The sequence below is a fragment of the Dipodomys ordii genome, unplaced genomic scaffold (genome assembly GCF_000151885.1).
Source record: "Dipodomys ordii isolate 6190 unplaced genomic scaffold, Dord_2.0 Scaffold127, whole genome shotgun sequence".
NCBI lineage: Eukaryota > Metazoa > Chordata > Mammalia > Rodentia > Heteromyidae > Dipodomys > Dipodomys ordii.
Genome location: NW_012267343.1, coordinates 7406861 through 7427964, shown reverse-complemented (window position 1 = coordinate 7427964; position 21104 = coordinate 7406861). Strand labels below are relative to the sequence as shown.

Sequence of the window (21104 nt, the reverse complement as noted above, 5' to 3'; positions counted from 1 at the left end):
TTTATCTGTACAGTTGCCAGATAAAATAGAATTCACCCAGTTACATGTGAATGTCACATGCACATACAGGTCACATTTATATTGAAATATCATCCATGGTTTATCAGACATTCAGATTTAACTGGGCATCATCATTTTATGTGTTGGATCCTCTTCCATTCGGACTATTCCCATTGTCTCTTAGAATCTCAGTTAGCTCAGGGGAAAACTGAGGCCCTTGATCAAGGTCACATGGAAGACAGGAGAGGATGGAGAACTGATTAGAAGACATGACTCTCAATTCCTTGGACACAGGGCCTCTTTCTAAGGAATGAGCTGCAGCCAGAGTTCCGGGCACTTACTCATTTCTCAGATTCTGCGACATGGATACAGCTAACCAGTGAGCCCATCTCCACTGCTCTGCGGCCTTTGTGTCCATGTATCTTGCCACCACTGATGGTAGCCAGAGATTTAGTTTGCCTTCACCTTCAAAGGGAAGAATTTTTTGTCCTTGTGCCTGGGGGGGGGGAGGGAGGGTTCCATAGGGCTGGACCTCAGCTATACCCTCCCCCACCCTACTTTACCACTGAAAACTAAGCCCGTGTCCCTTTTTATGCTCAAGTTTGGGGAACAGTAGCTTTGTGCCTGGGGAAACTTGGTCTCCTCCAAGAGCTGGACAGGAACTCTCTGCCAAGGAGTTAAAGTGAAAAGGGACTGTGAGTCACCTATGGCTTCCAGAGGATGTGGGTTTTCAGCTGAGCAAACAGAATTCCATGCGTTGATAATCATTTCGTAAAATTCAGGTTTATTCCATGCCTGTCTAGTCAGCACAGGCCATTTGCATGCAGACTGCAGCCAGCCTTCCTGTCCCCTGAGTCCCTACAGCGGGAGGGAGGGTGAGAGAGGATAAGCTAACATTTATTGAGCCTCTGCCTGCTCTGGGGGGTGCTGGATATGCATTGGACTTTAGGAACTGTGAGATGCCCACCAGCTAGCAAGTAGAAGTGTGGGGCTTGGCCTGAATGTCCCCGGGCCTGGCAAGCTGCCAGTGGCTTCCGGTAGAATCTTAGGTGACAGAACCTGGAAACAGCTGCTTGGAGTAATCAAAACCTCCTGGCTGGCCTACAGGAAAGCTGCCAGACTCTAGCATCTGCTCAACAAAGAAACTATCTGTCTTTTTTTGTTCAATAGCATTAAGAGCATTTTTGGCTTCTTCCCCCCTACCCCCTCCTTTTTCTTCCTCCTCCTCCTCCTCCTCCTCCTCTTTCTTCTTCTTCTTTGTGGTAATAGGGCTTGAACTCAGGGCCTGGGCACTGTCCCTGAGCCTCTTTGTGCTCAAGGCTAGCACTCTATCACTTGAGCCACAGCACCACTTCTAGCTTTTATTCTGAGTAGTTTATTGGAGATAAGAGTCTCACAGAGTTTTCTGCCTGGGCTGGCTTCAAACTGCGATTCTCAGATCTCAGCCTCTTGAGTAACTAGGATTACAGGCATGAGACACTGGCACCTGGCTGGCTTCTTTTTAATGAGACTCAAAGAACGTATGATCCAGCCAAACCCCCAGCATGTGGCACAGTGGACAAGTCCATATATTCTGTCTCTAAAGGGTTGTTTCTTTGTAAAGCAAGATCAGGGAGCCAATCAGTTTACATTTCCCAAAGGCTCTTGTACCTGACCCCCTTCTCAAGGTTGATTTGTCACAATAGCCTTGGGAAAGTACGAATGGTATCCTCACCAAGACTCAGAGATGGCAAAGCACTTTCCATATAGCCGGTGTGCACAGTTCAGGTTCTTCCTCGCTTTCCCCACACTGTTGCAATTAGACCTCGGTGCTGAATGGAGACAGTGGAGGTGTGGGAATATGGGTTGGGTGGTGCCAGGCTGTGCTGATGTGAGAGAAGATGCCCAGTGAGGTCAATACCCCGGTCCCCTCCTGCCAATCCCGCATTGCTCTCTGGAAAGAGGTAGAGGTGCTATTTTCTGCAGAAAAGGTTGCTAGGGGGTATGGTAATGAGACTTGGCTCCTTCTTGGCACTCATTAAGCACTTCTGTCCAGCCCTGGGCTGGATGCTGGAGTCACACAGGTAAGGTCTCCAGGCCCAGTGCCTGTCCATAGTCGTGAGAGGTGGTGTTGAGTGGGAGAATGACTGTGAGTGGCTGTGGTGCCCAAGGCCTTGGGAGGATGGGGCACTGAGCTCAGGACAGGGATGTCCACCCAGGGTATAAAGGCAAATGGGCTTTGGCACCAATTACAGGCTGAACATGGTCCAGCATATGTCACCGGAAAACAGGAAGCTCAATCAGGAGAAAGACATGTGGGGGCGGGGGAGAGTCTTGTAGCCATGTTTGCCTTGGAGTCTGGGAAGAGCCCCCAAGGCCTCCCTTTAGGGGTCCTGAAAACCCCCTGCCTAGACCCCTGAGGAACAGCAGTGAGGGAAATTGGCACTGAGTCCCTGGATGGTCAGCAGCCAAAGCAGGGCTTGTGAGTGTGGATTCACATGGGGACAGCTAGACAGAAGTTTGGTCCTGCCCCAGCTTCCTGCTCATTGTCCAACTCTAGGCTATTGCTTGTCTCTTTCTCTATGCCTTGGTTCTTCATCTGGGAAATGGGCTGGCTGGAGGAATAGCTAAGCTAGCAGCACTGTCCCAGGAAGGTTTAACTGGAAGCTGCCTCCAGAGTCCAGCATAGCAGGAGGCCTGAAATGGTTACAGATGTAGCTGGCAGTGGTATGAGTCCAGAGATGATGGGCATAGTGTGTAGTTTGGTGCTTGAGACCGGAGGAAGAGTGGGATCAGGATCTCTAAGTTAAGGGCTTTTCTCATTGTTCTTTCTTGGGGGAGGGGGGTGGGCAGGACATTCCCACCGCAGACAGATGCTTTGTGAATTGTTTCTCATGACATTGGTCTAGAGTTTCTGCCATTGCTCCCCTGCTTTCGTAGGCTAACCTGGGGATGTCCTGCAGCAGGAAGACCTGCCCTCTGCCAGCTACTACTGTCTCCTGGAGTGCCCCACAGCCAGGGTCTCTTGGCTACAGATTTTGTCCCCCTGGTGATTGTGTTCATACCAGGTCCCTGCCCCGCCTCACCTCTCTGCACAAGCAAGCCCCTCCATAGAGACACAGGATCTCTGGGGGTGGGGCATGGGGCTGCGTCTCTGCTTCCCAGCCTGAACTACATCCAAGCCCTATACAAGCCCTATAGCAGCAGCCTTCAGGCCAGAGCATGGAAGAAAGCCCGCGTTCCTGGTGCCCTGCCCACAGCCATGGCCTGAGGGAGCAGCCTCCTCCCGCATAGCCTGCTCTGTTTTACCTCAAGGGGACTGTGGGCAGCCACGTTCATCCAGGAGAGGGGCAGACAGGGTAGGAGAGCAGCAGAGATCGTTAACACACTTCTCTTTGGAGAACTGGCTTTTCCTCCCCACCCCAGCCAGTTGATTTGGCTTTTTTTTTTTCCACTTCCTTATGTCCCTCCTCTCCAAAAACAGACAGCAGAGTAGCCTGGAAAGCCTCCATAGGACTGCCTAGTGTGCACCCCCAACCTCAAAGACCCTCAGTCTCTTCATCTCTAAAATGGGTGTCATCACAGAAGAGATCGATGTGAGAAAGCGACGGTGGTGGTGTGTCACTGACATGGTTGCTCACATCCTAGGCTCCTGTTGTCCTGTTGAATTCCACTGAGGCTTATTTGGTGGGGCCTGGAAGCAGCAGGTTTTATTAGTTTTATTAGAGACTCCAGCTGGGACCCCAGTCAGATGGGGTCCTGGACATCCAGAGAGGAGACGGTTTGCCAAGATCACACAGCCAGTCCCCTGCAGGACCAAGGCCAGTCTGGGTTCAGGGGCAGGGGTGGTTAGAGGTTGGGGGGTGAAGGAGGGAAGTACTGAGAGTCACCTCAGCCTAGCCAGGCTGCATCTGTGAATCTCATTGCTCCTTGTGGCTCCTTGGCTTTTCCATTCCACAGGAGCAGGCAGGAACGTGATTTCCCACTCGACTTGGCTGCCTTCCGAATATCACCACACAGCCCTAACACCTCATTCTGAAGCCTGGCTACCTGGGGCAGTGCATCTAAGCTGCCTCAACCCCAGAGTGCCCAGCAGGGGCCTCTAAAGAGCCTGAATCGGGTGGTAGGAAACTGAGGCACAGAGAGACTGATCATACTAATTAACTGATTGGGGTCACACGGAGCTCAGCCAATCAGGGAGAGAATAGTATATTCTCAGAGACTCTTTTTCTGGACCTAGGCTTCATGTGATGACCATGTCTGAGGATGGTTGGGAAGGGAAGGACAGGGGTGCCATTAGAGAGGAAGAGAGTAGGTTCCATAACAGAAAAGAAAAGGATCCTTCTGGGGTGACCTCTCACTCAACCGTGGCTCATTTGAATTTAGGGCTCACTAATTCTTTGCTGGGGATAGGAGAAAGTGGCTGTCCTGCCCAGTGGATCTTAGTCTCTGTCCTATGGATGCCAGTATTTTCCTCCCCCCACCTCCGCCCCCGCTTAAGTTGTGATAACCAAAAATGCCTCTAGACATTCCCAATCTGCCCACCTACTAATCAGTTCTTTTTCTGAAACAGCATCGGGACACATGGTCTTGTCTGTCCCTAATTGTTAGCTAAGGCACTGATGTGCCACGTTCCTCCGTGAAGAGCATGCGGCTGCTCCCAGCCTTCCTTCTGATCTGCCTGGATCTGTGTCTGCTGCCTCCCAGATCCCAAGCTGATCTCTGCCCCCTCAGAGCCACTGCAGTGGCTGCCTCACTCCTCCCTTGCCGCTCTGTGGAGGAGCTGCGTGGGCCTCTGGGGTAGCAGGCCGTGCCCTTGTCGTTTTACTGGCGGGATCCCAGTTCCCAGTTATGCTTCATTTAGCCCTGGCAGCAGCTCTGGTGAGAGGACTCCTTGTCCTCATTTTATAGAGGAAGACTGAGGTGCAAAGAAGTCAAATGAGAGGCCCCCAATCCCTTCAGTGACAGGGGATGGAAATCTAACTTGTAATGAGGTGTGGTGGGCGGGGACTGAGCTGGCATCTGTATGAGACAGACCTGGAGGAAATGAACGGTGGGAGGGACTTTATCTATATTCAGGGCATGTGTTTTGTCCTCAGAAGCCCAGCTCTCAGCACCTCAGGGACCAACCCTTCCAGGCCAGCCTCCTGCAGCCACTCCTCACTGTGTCTTCTTTTCTTCCTAGGGTGACATGGGAGCTTTGGGTCCGATTGGCTACCCAGGACCCAAGGGCATGAAGGTAAATCTGGTTCAGATCCAGTCTGTCACACCCCACAGAGAGCAAGTGCTTCAGATGGCCCTGGGGTGAGAACCCCAAATGGGCTGGGCATGCTGTCTGGTCAGGAGCTCAGCCTCTGCTCTGGCCATTGATACCAAGATGCCATTGAGGCCACATGCCTTTATTGGATGCCGTAGACCTTGAGCTAAGCACAAATGCGGTAAAAGTTCTAATATGACATCACCAGGGCAGTGGGAAACAATGGCCAGTGGTAAACCTCGATCTCTCAATAGGAAAGGCAGGTAGGGGACAGGCACACCAGGCTAAGACTACAGGGACAGTCCGGTTTGGTCCACCCCACCCCATCAGCATCTTCCTCCTTCTTGGTTAGTCCCCAAAGTGGAGGCTCAGAGCCACGTCTCCCAGCTCCTCCACACTCCGCTGGCCACTAGAACTAAACCCTGGGTAGGGAATCAGCTCCTGGATCCCTTTGGGGTCTCAGCTTCTGACTGTGCAACTCTGGGCCTTTGCCTTGCAGGGGCTGATGGGCGGCGTGGGGGAGCCCGGACTGAAAGGTGATAAGGTGATGGGAATTGTACTGTACTGTGGGTTATTGCATGCCACTCCTCCCAGCATGGGCCGAGCTCGGCCAGACCCCCTGAATCTGTGCTCCCAGCTTTCTGCCCATCCCCCTACCTCCCAGAGTGGGGCTCAGATGGACAGCTCTGGGGATCTGTAAGCCATGTCAGATAGGAGAGGAGGACCACTGAGTCAGGGTCAGGGGTAAGTCAAGTCAGGCCTCTGAATCCTGACAGTACAGTGTGGCCAGTGTGGGGCCTGGAGGGCAGATGGAGGTTCAAAGGAGGTTCAAACAGGCCATGCACACATGTACCATGACCTGGGAGCCAAGAGCCAGACAGCACACAGACCACAGCACCATAGGAACCCCAGGCTGGTCTGAGCCCCACCTATCTCCCCAGCTGTCACAAGGTTGGGGGGTGGAGGTGTGCAACTGTTTTGCAAACCCACTGTTCAATTCTTTCTGCCACACCCTGTGCCAAACTGTGTTGGAGCAGAGAGATGGGTCTTGAGGTCCAGAGCAGAGCATGCACCAGGCCTGACTCACACAGCACTAGATTGGGGCAGCTTGCCCAGGGCCAAGTCCCTGCTCTCCCCATCAGACTCTGGATAAACTAAGGACCCCAGAGATGGTGTTGAGACCTTTGAGGCAGCATCTCAAGCATCTCCAAGAGAGGGAGGGGCTGCCTGCTGCTTAGTTGCTCCATAGCCAGCTTCCCTCTGCACCATCTCAGATGGCTCAGCTCCTCGTCCACACAGGGACAAAGGAGCAGATGCCATGTGCCAGATGCCGGTGAACATACTACATGTATCAGACCATTCACCGCCAAACCACAAGCCAAGAAGTTTGCCAGAGGCCGCATGGCTACAAAATAGAAGGTCAGGCCTCGAACCCAGACACCTGGCTTCAGAGAGCTCCACCACCAAGCTGAATGGAAGCTGGCAGGTCAGAACAGATGAGACTCTTGGAAGTTACCTGCTCCGATATAGTTGAGAGAGAGAGAGACCCAAAGTGGCAATGAGGTTTGTCAATAGGATCAAGGTTGCTAATCCAGCCCTCGGACTTGTCATGAGCTTAGAATGTCTGGGATATACCCAGAATTCCAGGCTGCTCCACCCCCTAGGCAGCCAGCCAGGTGTGATGCTGACCCCAGCCTTTTCTCTACCTGTTTCCACTTTGCCATCCTCTCAAACCTTTGTCACAGCCCTGTCTTGTCTCCCCTTACTCTGACTCCATCCCTCCAGCCCACTAAGCTCCTCTTAGAGCCCTCCTTTCAATGAATCGGTCTTTGTTAGGAATCTGAGACATCAGAGCTATGGAAAAGTTAGTCATGGTCAAGGAAGAAGGAAGTTGAAGATGAGTGTACGGGAGGGCATTGGGTTTTCTTTCCATGGGGCATCATGCTACCCAGACAGTCCCTCAGCACTCAGCAGGGAAGATCATGGAAACAAACGCTTCCATCAACTTCTGGCTGCTGCCAGATGGCCTGAGAACTCATACATGTTAAGCTCTAGAAAAAGAAAAGGGGGAGGAATTATTGTCATACCTATGGTTTTGAGGGCAAGCTAGCAAGTCTTGGGGGGAGGGTGAGAGAGGGAGAAATCTCTTTTGCTCTTGAGATGAGGGAGAGGGATCTTGATCTTGTTTGATCACACACACACACACACACCCCTTCCTCTAGCCTACCCTTCCCTAGCCTTCCATTTGGAAGGCTAGAATTCCAGATTTTCCTTGACCCTGCCTGGCCCCAGTCCCCTTTACAACCTTTCTGGCTTCCTCTTTATCCCGGCCTGGAGACACATTTTGAAACCTTGTTACTCAGGCTGGGCTCTCTTCCAATTTGCTCTCTTAATTTCCTAACGTGTGTTTTATGCTTTCCTTTATTTTTTCCTATTTTAATTTTTCTTAAGCTTGTCACTCTTCCTTTGCATATTACTAAAAAAAATAATAAATCCCTTGATTCCTCAAGCTACAGGATGTTAAACAGGCTTTTCCAAATTGGAAAAACTAAAGTTAAGTTCAAAAACAATCTTCTTCTCAATTGTGGCTTGTTCTGCCAAGGAAGGCTCTGCCAGTTACGGCTTTGGCTGCAGTGTGGATTTCCTGTGAGTCTTCATTCTTCCTCCTGCTGCAAGTGCTCCATTCGGCCTGGTGTTGTGGGTGCCTGGCAGTAACTAGAACATGACTGGATCAAGGAGGGAGCAAGAAAGCCTCCCCAGCCAGAACCTGCACAATACATTGTCACAAAAAAAAGAAGAAACAAACACCCAGCCAGGTGCCAGTGGCTCACACCTGTAATCCTAGCTACTCAGGAAGCTGAGGTCTAAAGATCTCAGTTCAAAGCCATCCCAGGCATGGAAAGGCCGTGAGACTGATCTCCAATTAACTAGCAAAAAATCCAGAAGTGTGGAAGTATGACTCAAATGATAGGGCACCAGCTTCTACCCAGCAAAGCTAGGAGACAATGTCTAAACCCTGAGTTCAAACCCTAGTACTGGCACACACACAAAAAAGCACCACCCAGACAGGTATAAATTGGGATCAATTTGTAGTCTTCAGAAGTCAGGTGATCTGTTTTCTTTGGAAGCTGATTGAAGTTAGTTCATCAGAAAGAAACTGAAGCTGATCACTGCCACTGGAGGAAAAAGTGACAGCTGACGAAGACACTGGCTCTCTGTGGAGAGGACTTTGTACCTACTGGCTGCCCCTGGCACTGTGTGGCAGTAACTGTTGTTGCTACAGAAGCTGAACTATACAGAAGCCACTAGAGAAGATGCTATAGCAGTGTCTGTTCTCCAAGAAAGGCTGTGTGATCACCAAGGCCACTACCCCCTGATGGGCATTTCCAGCCTTCTGAGCAGCTCCAATAGGTGCAGGTGCACCCCCAGCTAGGCCAGCTTATCGCCTGGAGTTGCTTCCCAAACCCAGGTGCCTGTCTGTGACTCCTAACAGGCTGCTGCTCCCAAACTGCCTTCCCCTTTAAAAACAGCCTCCACCCCACAGGGCTGGACCTCCCCTGGCCCCCCTCATAATCTTCTTTGCTGGTGTATACTCAGGGTGAACAAGGGATCCCAGGTGTGGCGGGCGATCCTGGCTTTCAAGGAGACAAGGTAATTGTGCACCATGCTCCCATACCCCTTCCAGCTCCCTGCTCTGGTCCTAGCTTCCTTCCAGGGTAGACATGGATCCATGATGGCAAGCCTCCCTTCAGACCATCCTGTCTGAACCTCTGTCCACCTCTCCCCAGAGACCAAACATTTCCATGGCCTCCAGCCTTCTTCCTCACTGCCCCAAATTGTCCTTCTGAGGGTACAGCATGCTCTGTGCTTTCACACCAGCCATGGATCCCTAATACATCCAGAGAAATTCTGGCTGCCACCCTAGAAATACACGACCCTATTCATGGGCTCTCTGACACTCTTCTGTCCCTCCTCTTTATGGCCCTAGAACCCACAGAACCATTACTGTGTCTCATACACCTTTGCATACACTGCTGCTGGCCTGAAACACCCTCCCCTAGCCTCTATACCACTCTGCTCAGAGATCATTTCTTTCTGTCCAGAAAGTGGCCCTGGGTACCGCATCTGTGCCTCCACCATGATACCATTGTCTCATCTGGTTCCAGGGACTTAATATTCAGTCTCTGCCAGCTAATGGTTCCTGAAGACAGGACCGTAGGTAGCCCTGACACAGCTCTGCTCAGGGTCTTATACTTCCCAGGGAATATTTAAGGCAAATTGGAAGGAGGGAGGCAGGAAGGAGGAAGGTGGGAGGAGAGGGAGGGATGATTTGGCCTCACTGTTGAATTGATCATGGGATGAACTGTGGTAGCCTTGACTTGGGGCTCCTCTGCTTGTGTCTCGCGCCATGTGGCCACATCTGGCTCTTCCAGCCAGCCCACCAGGCTCAGATGTCAGGCTGCTCTCCCTCTCCCTCCCTCCTTGTTGGCCTATCCTGACCCAGCCTCAGTGCTCTGGGTTGTGACACTCCAGCTAGGCTGGGGTTTCCAGACCTCCCTGTGTGAAGGACATTACAGGGCCTCCTGGCCCTGGGTCCTGGGAGGACCGGGTTGCTGGTTCACCTTAGGCCCAGCCTTGGGGACCTAGTCAGGGAGCCAAGCCAGAAACCATGCCAGGGAAAGAGTGAGACCCCATAGCTACACTCCTGTTGCTCACCCGCTCCACTGTCCTTTCAGGGAAGCCAAGGGCTGCCGGGGTTCCCGGGTGCACGCGGGAAGCCAGGACCTCTGGTAAGTCTTCTTCCTTCTCCCCAGCACCCGACACTTGCACACTGGCCTTCAGAAGAGAAGCTGGTGACTTCCCAACTGGCCATAGGTGACTAGGTTGCCTTTCCATACCACTACCGCAGAACAGGGCAGGAGAGGCCTGCGTTTCCTCTGAGGACACTGGGGACCAGGGAGTGGCCAGCATTCTGTACAGGCCCCATGCACTATTGGCTTTGATGAGAACTTGACTCTGACACCCAAGGGTAACTGTGTGTTGCTCAGACACATGTCACCTACTACATCCTTTGTGACTGCTCCTCTGAGGGGTGCCAACACCCCAGAAGCTGGGGGTGGGGGAGTATTACTATTGCTCCTACTCAGTAGTTGGGGAATCATAGTTGTCAAAGGTAGACAGAGTTGCCTACAATCTCTTAGCTGGTCAGCACAGGAGGAGACATTGGAACCACTGCTCTTTTTTTTTTTTTAAAGCAGATTCAGGCAGATTTCATCCATGTGTTCCAGAACTTTCTGACTGCCCATAGCCAGGGATAATGTAGGATTCTAGCAGAATGTGGGGTTCACTTGTCCCAGCCTCCTGACAGCCTCCTCTCTTCCACAGGGTAGAACTGGAGACAAAGGCTCTCTAGGGTTTCCTGGGCCCCCCGGACCCGAGGTACGTGATGTCCTGTCTCTATGTCTGGTCACAGCTGGGATTGTGCTGGGAAACTGAGGCCCAGAGATGAGGCAGGACCTATTTGAGATCACACAACAATGAGAAGGAAGGCTGACAGTACAAAGTCCTAGATCAGTCTGGGTATGGCGACCCATTTCTGTAATCCTAGTTATTCAGGAGCTGGAGATTACGAGGACTGAGAAAATCTCAAGACCTCATCTCAACCAATAAAAGCTGGGTGTGGAGGCATGCACCTGTCATCCCACCCTTGTGAGAGGAGTAGATAGGAGAATTGTGGTCGGAAGCCATCCCTGGGCAAAAATTTGAGACTACCTGAAAAATAATGGATGTAAAAGGGGCTAGGGACATGGCTTAAGGGGTGGAGCACCTGTGTAGCAAGTATGAGGTCCTGAGTTCAAACTCCAGCACTGCAGAAAGGAAGGAAGGAAGGAAGGAAGGAAGTCAGTCCCAGATCATCCCTCTTCACTTTCGCATCTCTGCCCTTCTCTCTTACCTAGGGACTAACAGACACATTAGGGACCAAAAGCTGTTCTCAGAGCCCTTCTCCAGCTTAGTGGCCATGCTGGCTCTGGGGTGACTATAGAACCATCTGAAGAGCCTTCATCCTTAATGCCTTGGTCCCTCAGAAGTTCCCAGGTTCCATTCCCAGAGGCCCCTCGGAGCTCCTGCCCGAGCCACCCAGGAAGGTCCAGATTCTGGTTTGTGGCTTGAGGAAGAAGTAGTGGTGGCTGGAGTTGGCATGCTATCCTAGCGGCTGCCAGGTTCAGGGAAGTCCTGAGAGTTACTAGACGTGAAAATCGTCACAAAGAGGCTAAACCAGCCATGACCACCTCGAGTCCACCTTTGGTGGAGTGCTGCCAGCCAGCGGAACTTCCCTTGCCTTCTCTGTGACATTGGCATGATGCTAAGCCAAGGCTTACCCCAGCCAGAACCCTCTTCCCTCCCCCACCCCAGAGCTCTCAGCCTCTGGGCCTTGCTCCTCCACAAACTCTCCGTAGCCAAGGCAAGTCAGGCGCTGTGGTTCTCTAGAGCTTTCCAAAGATGGCTCGTAGGCTCTCCAGATGGATGATGAGACCGTGTTTCCTGAAAGCCGCAGTCCGACTTTCCCTTGTGTTGACTTTGGCCGTGACACAGCCCTCTCTAGACAAATGGACCTGGCTTCTCCTCCATTCACTGGTCACTGTGGAAAAAGACTTTCCGAGTTGGGGTTTCCCAGCAATCTGGCCAGTGAGGGTGGAAAGTGCACTCGTTCACTCACATTTATGAGGTTCTTCCTGATGCCAGGCCCTGGGATGTGCGCATGATGAATTCCCCCCTTTCCCTTGGGAGGATGATCCTCCTGCCACTTACCTAGGAGGAAACTGAGGCCTAGAGCCCCAAAGTGGCTTTCTCAAAGTTCCCTGCTGGGATGTATGCAGCAGCAAATCAGGCTGACTGTGGCTTGGGTTTCTGCCTGCCCTGTGTTTGTGCTATTTCGATTGGCTGATTCCACAGCCAGGCGACAGAGCACACCCTAGCACCTATGCTGGCCCAGTGCCTATCTCTACATTCCCTGGCTGATCCCAGCTGAATTGTCCCCTTTGCCCTTCCTGGGACAGATGCGAATTAACATCAGAATCTGACCAGCACTGGTACTGCCGTGTTGGCACCGGAGATGGACTGCCCCAGGCATGCAAAAGGGACCCAAAGCATTAGAAACAGATTTCTCCTGAGTGTTTAGTCAGTTCCAGGCACCAAGATTAGCACTTTGCTTGCATAGTTCATCTCAGCCTCTGCTCAGCCCTCTAAGGCTGGGGGAGGGGTGTTCTGAGTCACTTCTGCACCGATGAGGAAGCCGAAGCTCAGAGAGGCTTAGGAACTAGACCAGGATCAGTGAGCAGTCAGTGGGCAGCTGGATGAGATTTTGATATGCTCATATTGAAGAAAAAACAAACACATAGGGCTTTGGCTTCACTGTTTTAGCTTGAAATATAGGATCATTCTTCCCTTTTGCCAGTGGGCAAGAAGAAAGGATGTCTGAGCCAGAATTTAGCAGGAGTTGCTTCAAAGTGGCAGAAAACAACAAAGCTGATGTCAGAAAGCAAGATGAGAGGAGTTCTTTTGTTTGCAGACTCAAAAAGCACGGCGGGGCCTTTGGTTTCTAGCGATCAGAAAACAGAAGTGATGCCCTAAAAATGAATGGGTATCCTAGGCTGAATTAGCAGAGGTATTACATGGAAAACAAGAAAGGAAATATTCTTGTACTGGTTCATGCTGCTGGGACCCCCCCCCCCACTCTAAGAAACATGGGCATCCTGGTGGCCACCAGCAATGGAAAAGGCCAACTGCAGACAGGCAGGCTCAAGGGTCCTGGGCTCTGGGCAGCAGCCATGATAGGGCAAAGAAGGGAAAAACCTGTGAAAGAGGCATCCAAATTGCACAAAGCCCACTACAAGGGAAAGGTATGTGCGTGGCACGGGATGACGTTAAGAGGGGAGGCGCCATCTCCAGGCCTGCTCAGCAGTGAGCCAGGACGGGTGGCATGGGTGGAGTGTAGCACAGCTGGCCAGGATGTCCGGAGCTCTCAGCTTCTGACAGGGGGAGCTGCAGTTCATGGCCTCAGCTTTTCAACCAGCTGGATGTCCCAGCCGCCCTGGCAGAGAAGTGCACACATGAACAAAAACACACTCACGGGTAGAATGTCTGAGGTTAGTGGCAGGCTTCTTGGGCAGGGTGGCTGGCTTGGGAGAGTGGTCCCCGCAGCATCCTAACTCTGTGAGACTTGGGAAATTCTGGCCTGGAATGCCAGGTGGGGCCGACAACCTTTGCCCTTTCCTGTGCAGTCTCACAGTTTCCCAGCCACTCCCTGGGCGTCAGGATGGTACCTTGGTCCTCGTTTGGGGACTGAAGAGAAGGGCTGAAGTGTGTGGCTGGGCTGATAGCAGGATGGATGGCACCAGCTCACCCTCCTTTGCTGTTTAACAGCCTTTCTCCTGCAGTCCCCACTGACCCCACCTCTTCTTTGCCTAGGGATTCCCAGGAGACATTGGCCCACCTGGGGACAATGGCCCTGAAGGCCTGAAGGTGAGTTCTCTGCTCAGGGCAGCCCTGGTAGAAAAAGCAGATGATTCTGTGAAAACCTGTCCCTCCCTCCCTCCCACCAGTCTCCTCCCCTCCCCCTCCCCGCCGACTGCCCAGGCTCAGAAGCTGGAATCCTGCGGCCTGTGAGGGAGACATAGGGGCGGCCTCTGATTCCCTCTCTATTCCCTTCTCCCAGGGTAAGCCTGGAGCCCGAGGCCTGCCAGGACCCAGTGGACAGCTAGGGCCAGAGGTGAGAAGAGTCCCACCCTTCCCCCTTCCCCATAGCCCCTACCTCATCTGCAGCCTTAGGTTGCTCTGTCCAGGGTACCAGAGACCTTAGCACTGGGCCAGAGTCCCTGGGTTGGGATGCAGCCCAGGGCTTCCTCGTAACTCACACACCATTGGGTCTTGTCCTTTCAGCCCTGCCCCTGGAACCCTTTAGGGACCTTTGGTCACCTGCCTCCCTAACAGGGCAGGTCTCCCTCCCTCCTTCTGCTGCCCGCTTGTCACTCTGAGATTTTTCATTCACTGACACACTGCTTCTACCAGATCATAGGAGCAATTTATCTATTGGGGCATTCATATGGCAGGGCAGGAATCCGGGCTTATTGTATAGCGAGTAGTACTGCATAGCATCTCCAAGACCCAGACAGGTAAAGGGGCAAACAGGAACTTGATTTGAACTTAGATCTGCTTAAGCCTAAGGGTCCGTGATACAGGCCCAGCGCTGTTATGGTCCACACTCTTGGTGCCAGAAAATAACATGGCTGGCACAGCCAGTGAAGGGTAATGAGCAGATCTCTGTGGGCATAGAATCAGGTTTTGCCGGTGCCAGAGGCTCCTCCCAGACCCCTGGCACACAGCCTGGCAGGGGGGATCAAGCAGCAGCCTCATCACCCGCAACTAAGATCCCATCTCAGGGGCCGATTCTGGGTCTGGCAGGGGCCCAGTGCTGGCTCTGGATGCCGCCATGTGTGGCTGCTTTCTTGGAAATGGGATAAGAGTTGAGGAGGGAGCTTGGAGGGAGCTCTTGATCAGGCCTGGCCAGCCAGAAGAGCCAGGCTGGAGAACACGTGTGCCCTGCCCATAGGAGGAGAGGAGAGAGAAAAAAGGGAGGGAAGGATGGCGCCAACCACAGGCCTCCGTCTGCACTTGAATTGCCACACAGGAAAACCGAGTCCTTCGCTTGCTTATGACTCATGAATCCCCACACTCACCCCTTCGTTCATTCCAAACATCTCCAGATGCTGCCATCCTAAGTGGTGGCTTTGAAAGAGTGATGTATGTATCGTTGCTGCTCAGAACTCAGCGGAAGCCAGGCATGTGTTACAGGAGAATCATCTCCACTCTGGGAGACTGAGGCACACAAGGTCTGGCAGAGCTCAGAACAGAGCCTACCACTCAGTCTGCTGTCTGAGCCTCTACTCCACGAATCCTGACCTCTGGGCTGTGCCTACAGGAACCTCCACCCCTAGGCAGTGGCCAGGTGCTTGGTTTCTCTGTGTCCAAGAGGCCGTTCCTCTGTCTATCTCTTTCTTTTGCATACAGAGTAATCTTATCAGAAACTAGACTAACTATCTCCATTTTTCTTCTCGTGTCTTACTTCTAGGGAGATGAGGGACCCACAGGGCCTCCCGGAATCCCTGGCTTGGAGGTGAGTGTCACGTTGCTGGGTAGGGGTAGTGGGATCAGGTGGAGCTGAACACAGGTAACATCAAACCAGAGCCCCCGAGAGCAGCCAGCAGCGAGAGCCTAGGACCAGGCAGAGAAAGGGCAAGACACACCCCAGAGGAGAGGCAGCATGCCCTTGGCAGGCTGGGTACTGTGTCTCTGTTTTCTCTTTGGTCTTTGCTACGAGCATCTCTGCTGTTCTTAGCTTACTGCAGCAGAGAGAAGCAGTCAAGGCTGGAAGCATGGAAGATTCAGCCAGAAAGTGGGGACTTACTTAGGGGCTAAGTCTGAGTTCCCTATATAGTTCTGCATAACTTTCCAGAAGCTGTTTGGGGATGGACTTCCTCCATCCCCAAGTTGCCCATACCAACAGCCTCAAACCCCATAAGTGGTTTGGTTTCATATATATATATTGGGCTTGAGTTTGAACTTAGGGCCTCATGCTCATGCTCTTTATGCAGGCACTGTATCAACTGAACTATGACCCCAGCCTTTTGGCTTTAGGTTGTTTGTTTGCTTATTTTCCAGATAGGGTCTTGTGGTTTTTTTTTTTTTCCAAGCTGACCTCAGACTGATATCTTAGTATCAATGCCTCCAAGGATTATAGACATGAACCACCATGTGTAGCTCAATTGTTGAGGTGGAACCTCACTAATTTTTGCCTAGGCCTTAAACCAGTCCTTCAGATCTCTGCCTCCCAAGTAGCTGGAATTGGAGTGTGAGTCATTACACCAGGCTCTCTTTATGCTCCTAAAAAGGACAGAATACTAAAGAGCTTTTGTTTGTATGGGTCCCATTTACTGGTATTAATAACTAAAAGTGACCTGCTTTAAACATTTATGAGTACAATGCAAGTAATTACCTGATTTCGTGTGAACAAAACTAATCAACTTTACCAAAAATTTGCTGTATTTCCCAAATCATAGTTTACTCCGCATTAAAAAAAAAAGTGTTTTCATTTATGAATACAGTGTTCCTTGATCAGTGTCACCCCTTTCAATATTCTCACCCACCCAGAACCACCCTTTCCCTCACTTTTCTTAAGTTTGTGGGATGTGTATTGGTTTTTCTTTTGCCATGTCACAAAGCAGTTTACTTGTGCAGTGCGTCTTGATCTGTGCGGTCCCTTTTGCAACCCTTTTGAATGCCCAGCTTAAACAAAGTCAGATGGACTCAGCTCTGCCTCTGTCCCATCTGTTGCTACCACACGTGATGCAGCTTCCAGAGCATGGCAGTGACAAGGGCAATCATACTTTGATGCTCCTACGAAAATGGTTCTGGCCTCTTGGCCCTCCTAAAAGGGTCTTGGACAGCCCTGAACTCTCTGAGGACCCCTTACATTAATTCCCCATTGTCTTGTTCAGGTGTCATTGTCCCTATTTACTACAAGGAGACCAGCCCAGTGAGCAGAAGGCTCCCTGAGGCTATCCCTGTCCATCCAGGGCACCATGACTGTCCCCAACCCTAAAGGAACCTGTACCAGGTTCCCAGAGTTCCTCAGAACCCCTTAGCCGTTCTCCTTACATCTCTTCCCATTGCAGGGTCAATCGGGCAGGAAAGGATTTCCTGGAAGGCCTGGCCCTGATGGCTTGAAGGTGAGGACATCTGGGGATGCTGGGGGTGACAGGAGAGGGGTGGGCCCCAGAATACAGGGCTCTGTCTTCTATGCCAGTTGTAAGAAGGGAGAGAAAAATGATACGTTTTCTTATCCCCAGTGAGGATGATGCCAGTGGAGGTGGGGGCATAGGAGCAGAGGTGGGGTGTGGACAGGACTCATCTCTGAGGGGCGGGATAATAGATTTCCACTTGTATACAATATGTTCCCCTTGTATGCAGTAAATATGCCTTATATTTATTAACAGGACTTAACTATCAATAAAATCATGCTCACACCATGCGCTGGTGGCTCACACCTGTAGACTTAGCTACTCAGGAGGCTGAGATCTGAGGATTGCAGTTCAAAGCCAGCCCGGGCACAAAAGTCTGTGAGACTCTTATCTCTAATAAACTGCTCTGGAAGTGGTGCTATCGCTCAAGTGGTAGAGTGCTAGCCTTGAGCTGAAGGGACAGTGCTCAGGCCCAGTGTTCAAGCCCCATGGCTGACCAAAAAACAAAACAAAACCTGCCTAGAGCAGGAAAGGAATGATTTCTCATCTCACGGGCAATCTCAGTGGGGTCCCCTTAGAAAAGGATGGAATGTGGAAGAGGTCACTAGAGGAGTTGCATGAATGTTCTAACATTCTGGAAAGAGATTCTTGGGCCAGGTTTACAGGTGGGCCAATATACCCAAGGAGGGCAGGAATGGGCCAGAGGGGCCTCTGGCTGCCGTGTCTGCCCTCCCTCCTGGTGAATGCCTGGCCCTTCTGGGTTTTGTGAACATGAGGTCCAGCGCAAGAACTCAAGGATAGGACATGGCTGTGCCAGGATGCAGGGAGCTGCATGCATCTTCCAGCCAGACTTCTGTGGTGTCACTGCTGTTCCTCAGATACCAGTGGGGTTTCTGTGGTGGAAGGCTGACACATCTGAGTGGATTTGTCCCACGTGTCTACTTGCCTCTGATGAGGGCACTGTGGCTACATGCAGAGCAGGACTTGCCCGAGGCTGCCAGACAAGGCCTCAGGAGACAAAGGAGCATGGTCTCCCTTAATACAGCTGGAATCTGAGGCCTAGGACCCTGATACTCTAACCCCAGCACCTGCTCCCTCTGTGGTGCGAGGTCCCCACTCTAGCCCTCATTCTAGCTTACTGTATGACCTGAAACATTTAATCTACTTCTCTGGGCTTCAGTTTCCACCTACACTATATATGTGTGTGTGTACACTATATATATATATATATATATATATATATATATGTGTGTGTGTGTGTGTGTGTGTGTGTGTGTACACTATATATACATACACACACACACACACACACACACATACACACACACAGTAGTGTGTGGAGGGCCCAAAGCAAGACATACACATTAGGGTGCTAAGCAGGTGGCTGATAGGTGACTGGAGTTCTGGGAGGGCAGAGGCTCTGTCCCAGTACCTTTTGGTCCCTGAAACTCCTAGTCCATCAACATCAATCACAGTGAAGGCCAATGGCTCTGGGAAGTTTCCCTCAGGAGGCCCAGCCTCCCATCTCCCAACCCATGATCCTCTTTGTCTCTTTGTAGGGGGAGCCAGGCGATCCTGGACGGCCAGGGCCTGTGGGCGAGCAGGTGAGTTAGTGCAGGCACTTCAGTCCATCCTCAGCCAGCGTTGGCACCAGGGTCCAGCCCTTCCCTTTGTCACAGAAAAGGAAGGAGGGGGGGAAGTATAACCTAAGTGTTCAACCAGTTATTTGGTTAATGGGACATAGTGTTGCTATTCAAGACATTGTAGAATATTTTACCCAGTGGGGGGTCTAAGGGAGATGTGGGTTATAAAGAGGATACTCAGTGAACAGTACTGTCAGAGAGAAGAGATCTCTGAATGAGAATAACTCTGCCTGACTCTGCACGTTTCTTGAGACCTTTGCCCACCCAGAGAGTCACATGACTTTGCTCCCAGAACTGGAGGCCCCCTTCACCATCATTACTGTGCTCCACGAGGTACTGGCCAGTAAAGCAGAACCATTTGCCAGGGGCTTGTGGTCTAAGCATCCCTAAATTATAAAGAAGATGAAACTCAAACCAGTGGCTTTAGCCAGCTGGGCAGTGAGGCCAAGGTCTGTAGCAGGGAGATGGTTACAAGTAGTCATTAGGAAAGTCTGCAGGGGCTGGGAACATGGCTTAGTGGTAAAGTCCTTGCCTAGCATGCATGAGGCCATGGGTTCATATTCCTCACTACCATATCAATGACTAATAGTAATAATAATAAAATATATATTTAGTATTAAATTATATATACATATATGTACATATATATATGTATATGTAAAGTCTGAGGATCATCACCAGCAATTATCCAAGTCCAGAGAAACAGCACGGGAGTGCTGTGTGATGGGCAGCCGTAGTCCCTCCCACCAGCCTAGCCCCTCCTATGAAGCTTGCCTTCTGGCTCAAAGGTGGAACCCACCCGGAAAGGGTTTCCTGGAGCTGAAGGAAGAATGATGTTGGGCTGGCTGGGTAGTGAAGCACCTTCAGTGTAGAAGTTGTACTGATGGCTCTCTCTTACCCTGCCTGCCACAGCTGCTGGGGAAGAAAGGAATTAAAGCTGGAGGAGTTGAGATTTTTGAACTCTTTCCAGTGTCATTTGAGCACTTTCTGTGGGAAGCCCAGGAGTATAGAAGGGCTGCCACAGCTTGGATGGATTTCCTGATGGGAAGAAAAAGGCAAATATGATCAGCAGATTCAAGTGCATAGCTTTGCTAAACCAGAGGACTCTGGGAGAAATAGAGCCCCAGAATGCTCGACTGCAAGACACAAGGAGTACATGGAAATCACTTTATTCCAGGGCCCTAATCACCTTTTTTTTTGGGGGGGGGTGGCTTAGATTCCTTTGCCAGGCTGATAAAACCTAGGGATTCCCCCTTCTCAAACTATATTTTAAAGTCATAAGATTTTTTTTTAAGTTTCAAAGAAACCCAATTATATGGAAATGCTATTATGAAAATACGGCCCGATGTGATAAGCTCACCTCTCTACGTCTTGATTAATGTGGTCAATGAGATTTAGCAGCAGCTTTAACAGTCACCTCAATTTTGAAGCAGTGATAAGCCTTCATCGTGCTTTCTGAGATCTCTGCCTCAGTGACTGGCATGTGACAGGGGACAAGACAGGCATTGGTGACACTGCTGTTACCTCTATTCATATGGAAAGGAAATGCTAAATGGTTAGAGGCCAATAGAAGTTGTGGTGTTATTTTTCTGTTCTAGTTCATGGTAGGGAGAACTTACATTCACTGAGTGCCTGTAAGTGCCATGAATTAACTGGAATGCTTAGAACTTCTAGAATGTTAGAAGTTAGGATGAGGGACTCTTGTTGTCCCTCACTTCAGAGATGAGGCACAACCTGGTAAGCACTTGCTATGACCAGTACAGCAACTCCAGGCTACAGAAAGACATTCACAGCTCTGCCACAGTGACCAACGTTCAATAGAAATGAACCTTGAGGTCACTCATTAGGTGACCTGAAGTGATGTCATCACCTAGCTCATTGGTAAGTCACCTGATCTGCTTGTGTGAACACACAACCTGTGGTCTGTTACCAACTCTAGGTCTTGTCTCCTTTTGACTGGAGTTTGGGGAGCAGATCTGATTGGAGGAAATCTCCCCATTCCTGTGTTTCCATTCCTGTGTTATCCCAGAAACTCAAGTCTCACATCTAGGTTCTTCCACACACTCCTGACCCATATGAGAGCTTGCAGCATTTTCTTAGTGGAGAGGCAGGGGTGGGGTAGTCTGACTTCCTTTGGGCTTTGCTAGGTTGTTCACCTGCTATGCTTATCCGTTGAGAATGACAGCAAAACCCAGTCCATTTAGAAGAACCTCCTGGAACATGGAGAAAAATTGTCACCCAGTGGAGTTCAACGAGTCAGCGGAGCCTCTGTGTGTGTGTGTGTGTGTGTGTGTACGCACGCGCACCTGTATGTGTTCATCTGTGTGTGCATGTGCAAATGTGCATGTGTGTGCCTGTGTGCATGTGTGTGCCTATGTATGTGTACCTGGGCATGTGTGTTATGTATGCGTGTGTGTGTGTGTGTGT

The 21104-nt window shown here is 51.0% G+C and overlaps 1 protein-coding gene across 1 annotated transcript in view; it reads left to right on the top strand.

Annotated features, from left to right (window-relative positions):
* Positions 1–21104, top strand: part of Col27a1 (collagen, type XXVII, alpha 1) — a 114098-nt gene that overhangs the window by 50863 nt on the left and 42131 nt on the right. The window contains exons 15-24 of the mRNA XM_013030114.1: positions 5165–5218; positions 5736–5780; positions 8834–8887; positions 9973–10026; positions 10622–10675; positions 13706–13759; positions 13953–14006; positions 15366–15410; positions 16969–17022; positions 18594–18638. Of these exons, the coding sequence (XP_012885568.1) occupies positions 5165–5218; positions 5736–5780; positions 8834–8887; positions 9973–10026; positions 10622–10675; positions 13706–13759; positions 13953–14006; positions 15366–15410; positions 16969–17022; positions 18594–18638 (513 nt within the window). The remainder of the gene's footprint in view (positions 1–5164; positions 5219–5735; positions 5781–8833; positions 8888–9972; positions 10027–10621; positions 10676–13705; positions 13760–13952; positions 14007–15365; positions 15411–16968; positions 17023–18593; positions 18639–21104) is intronic.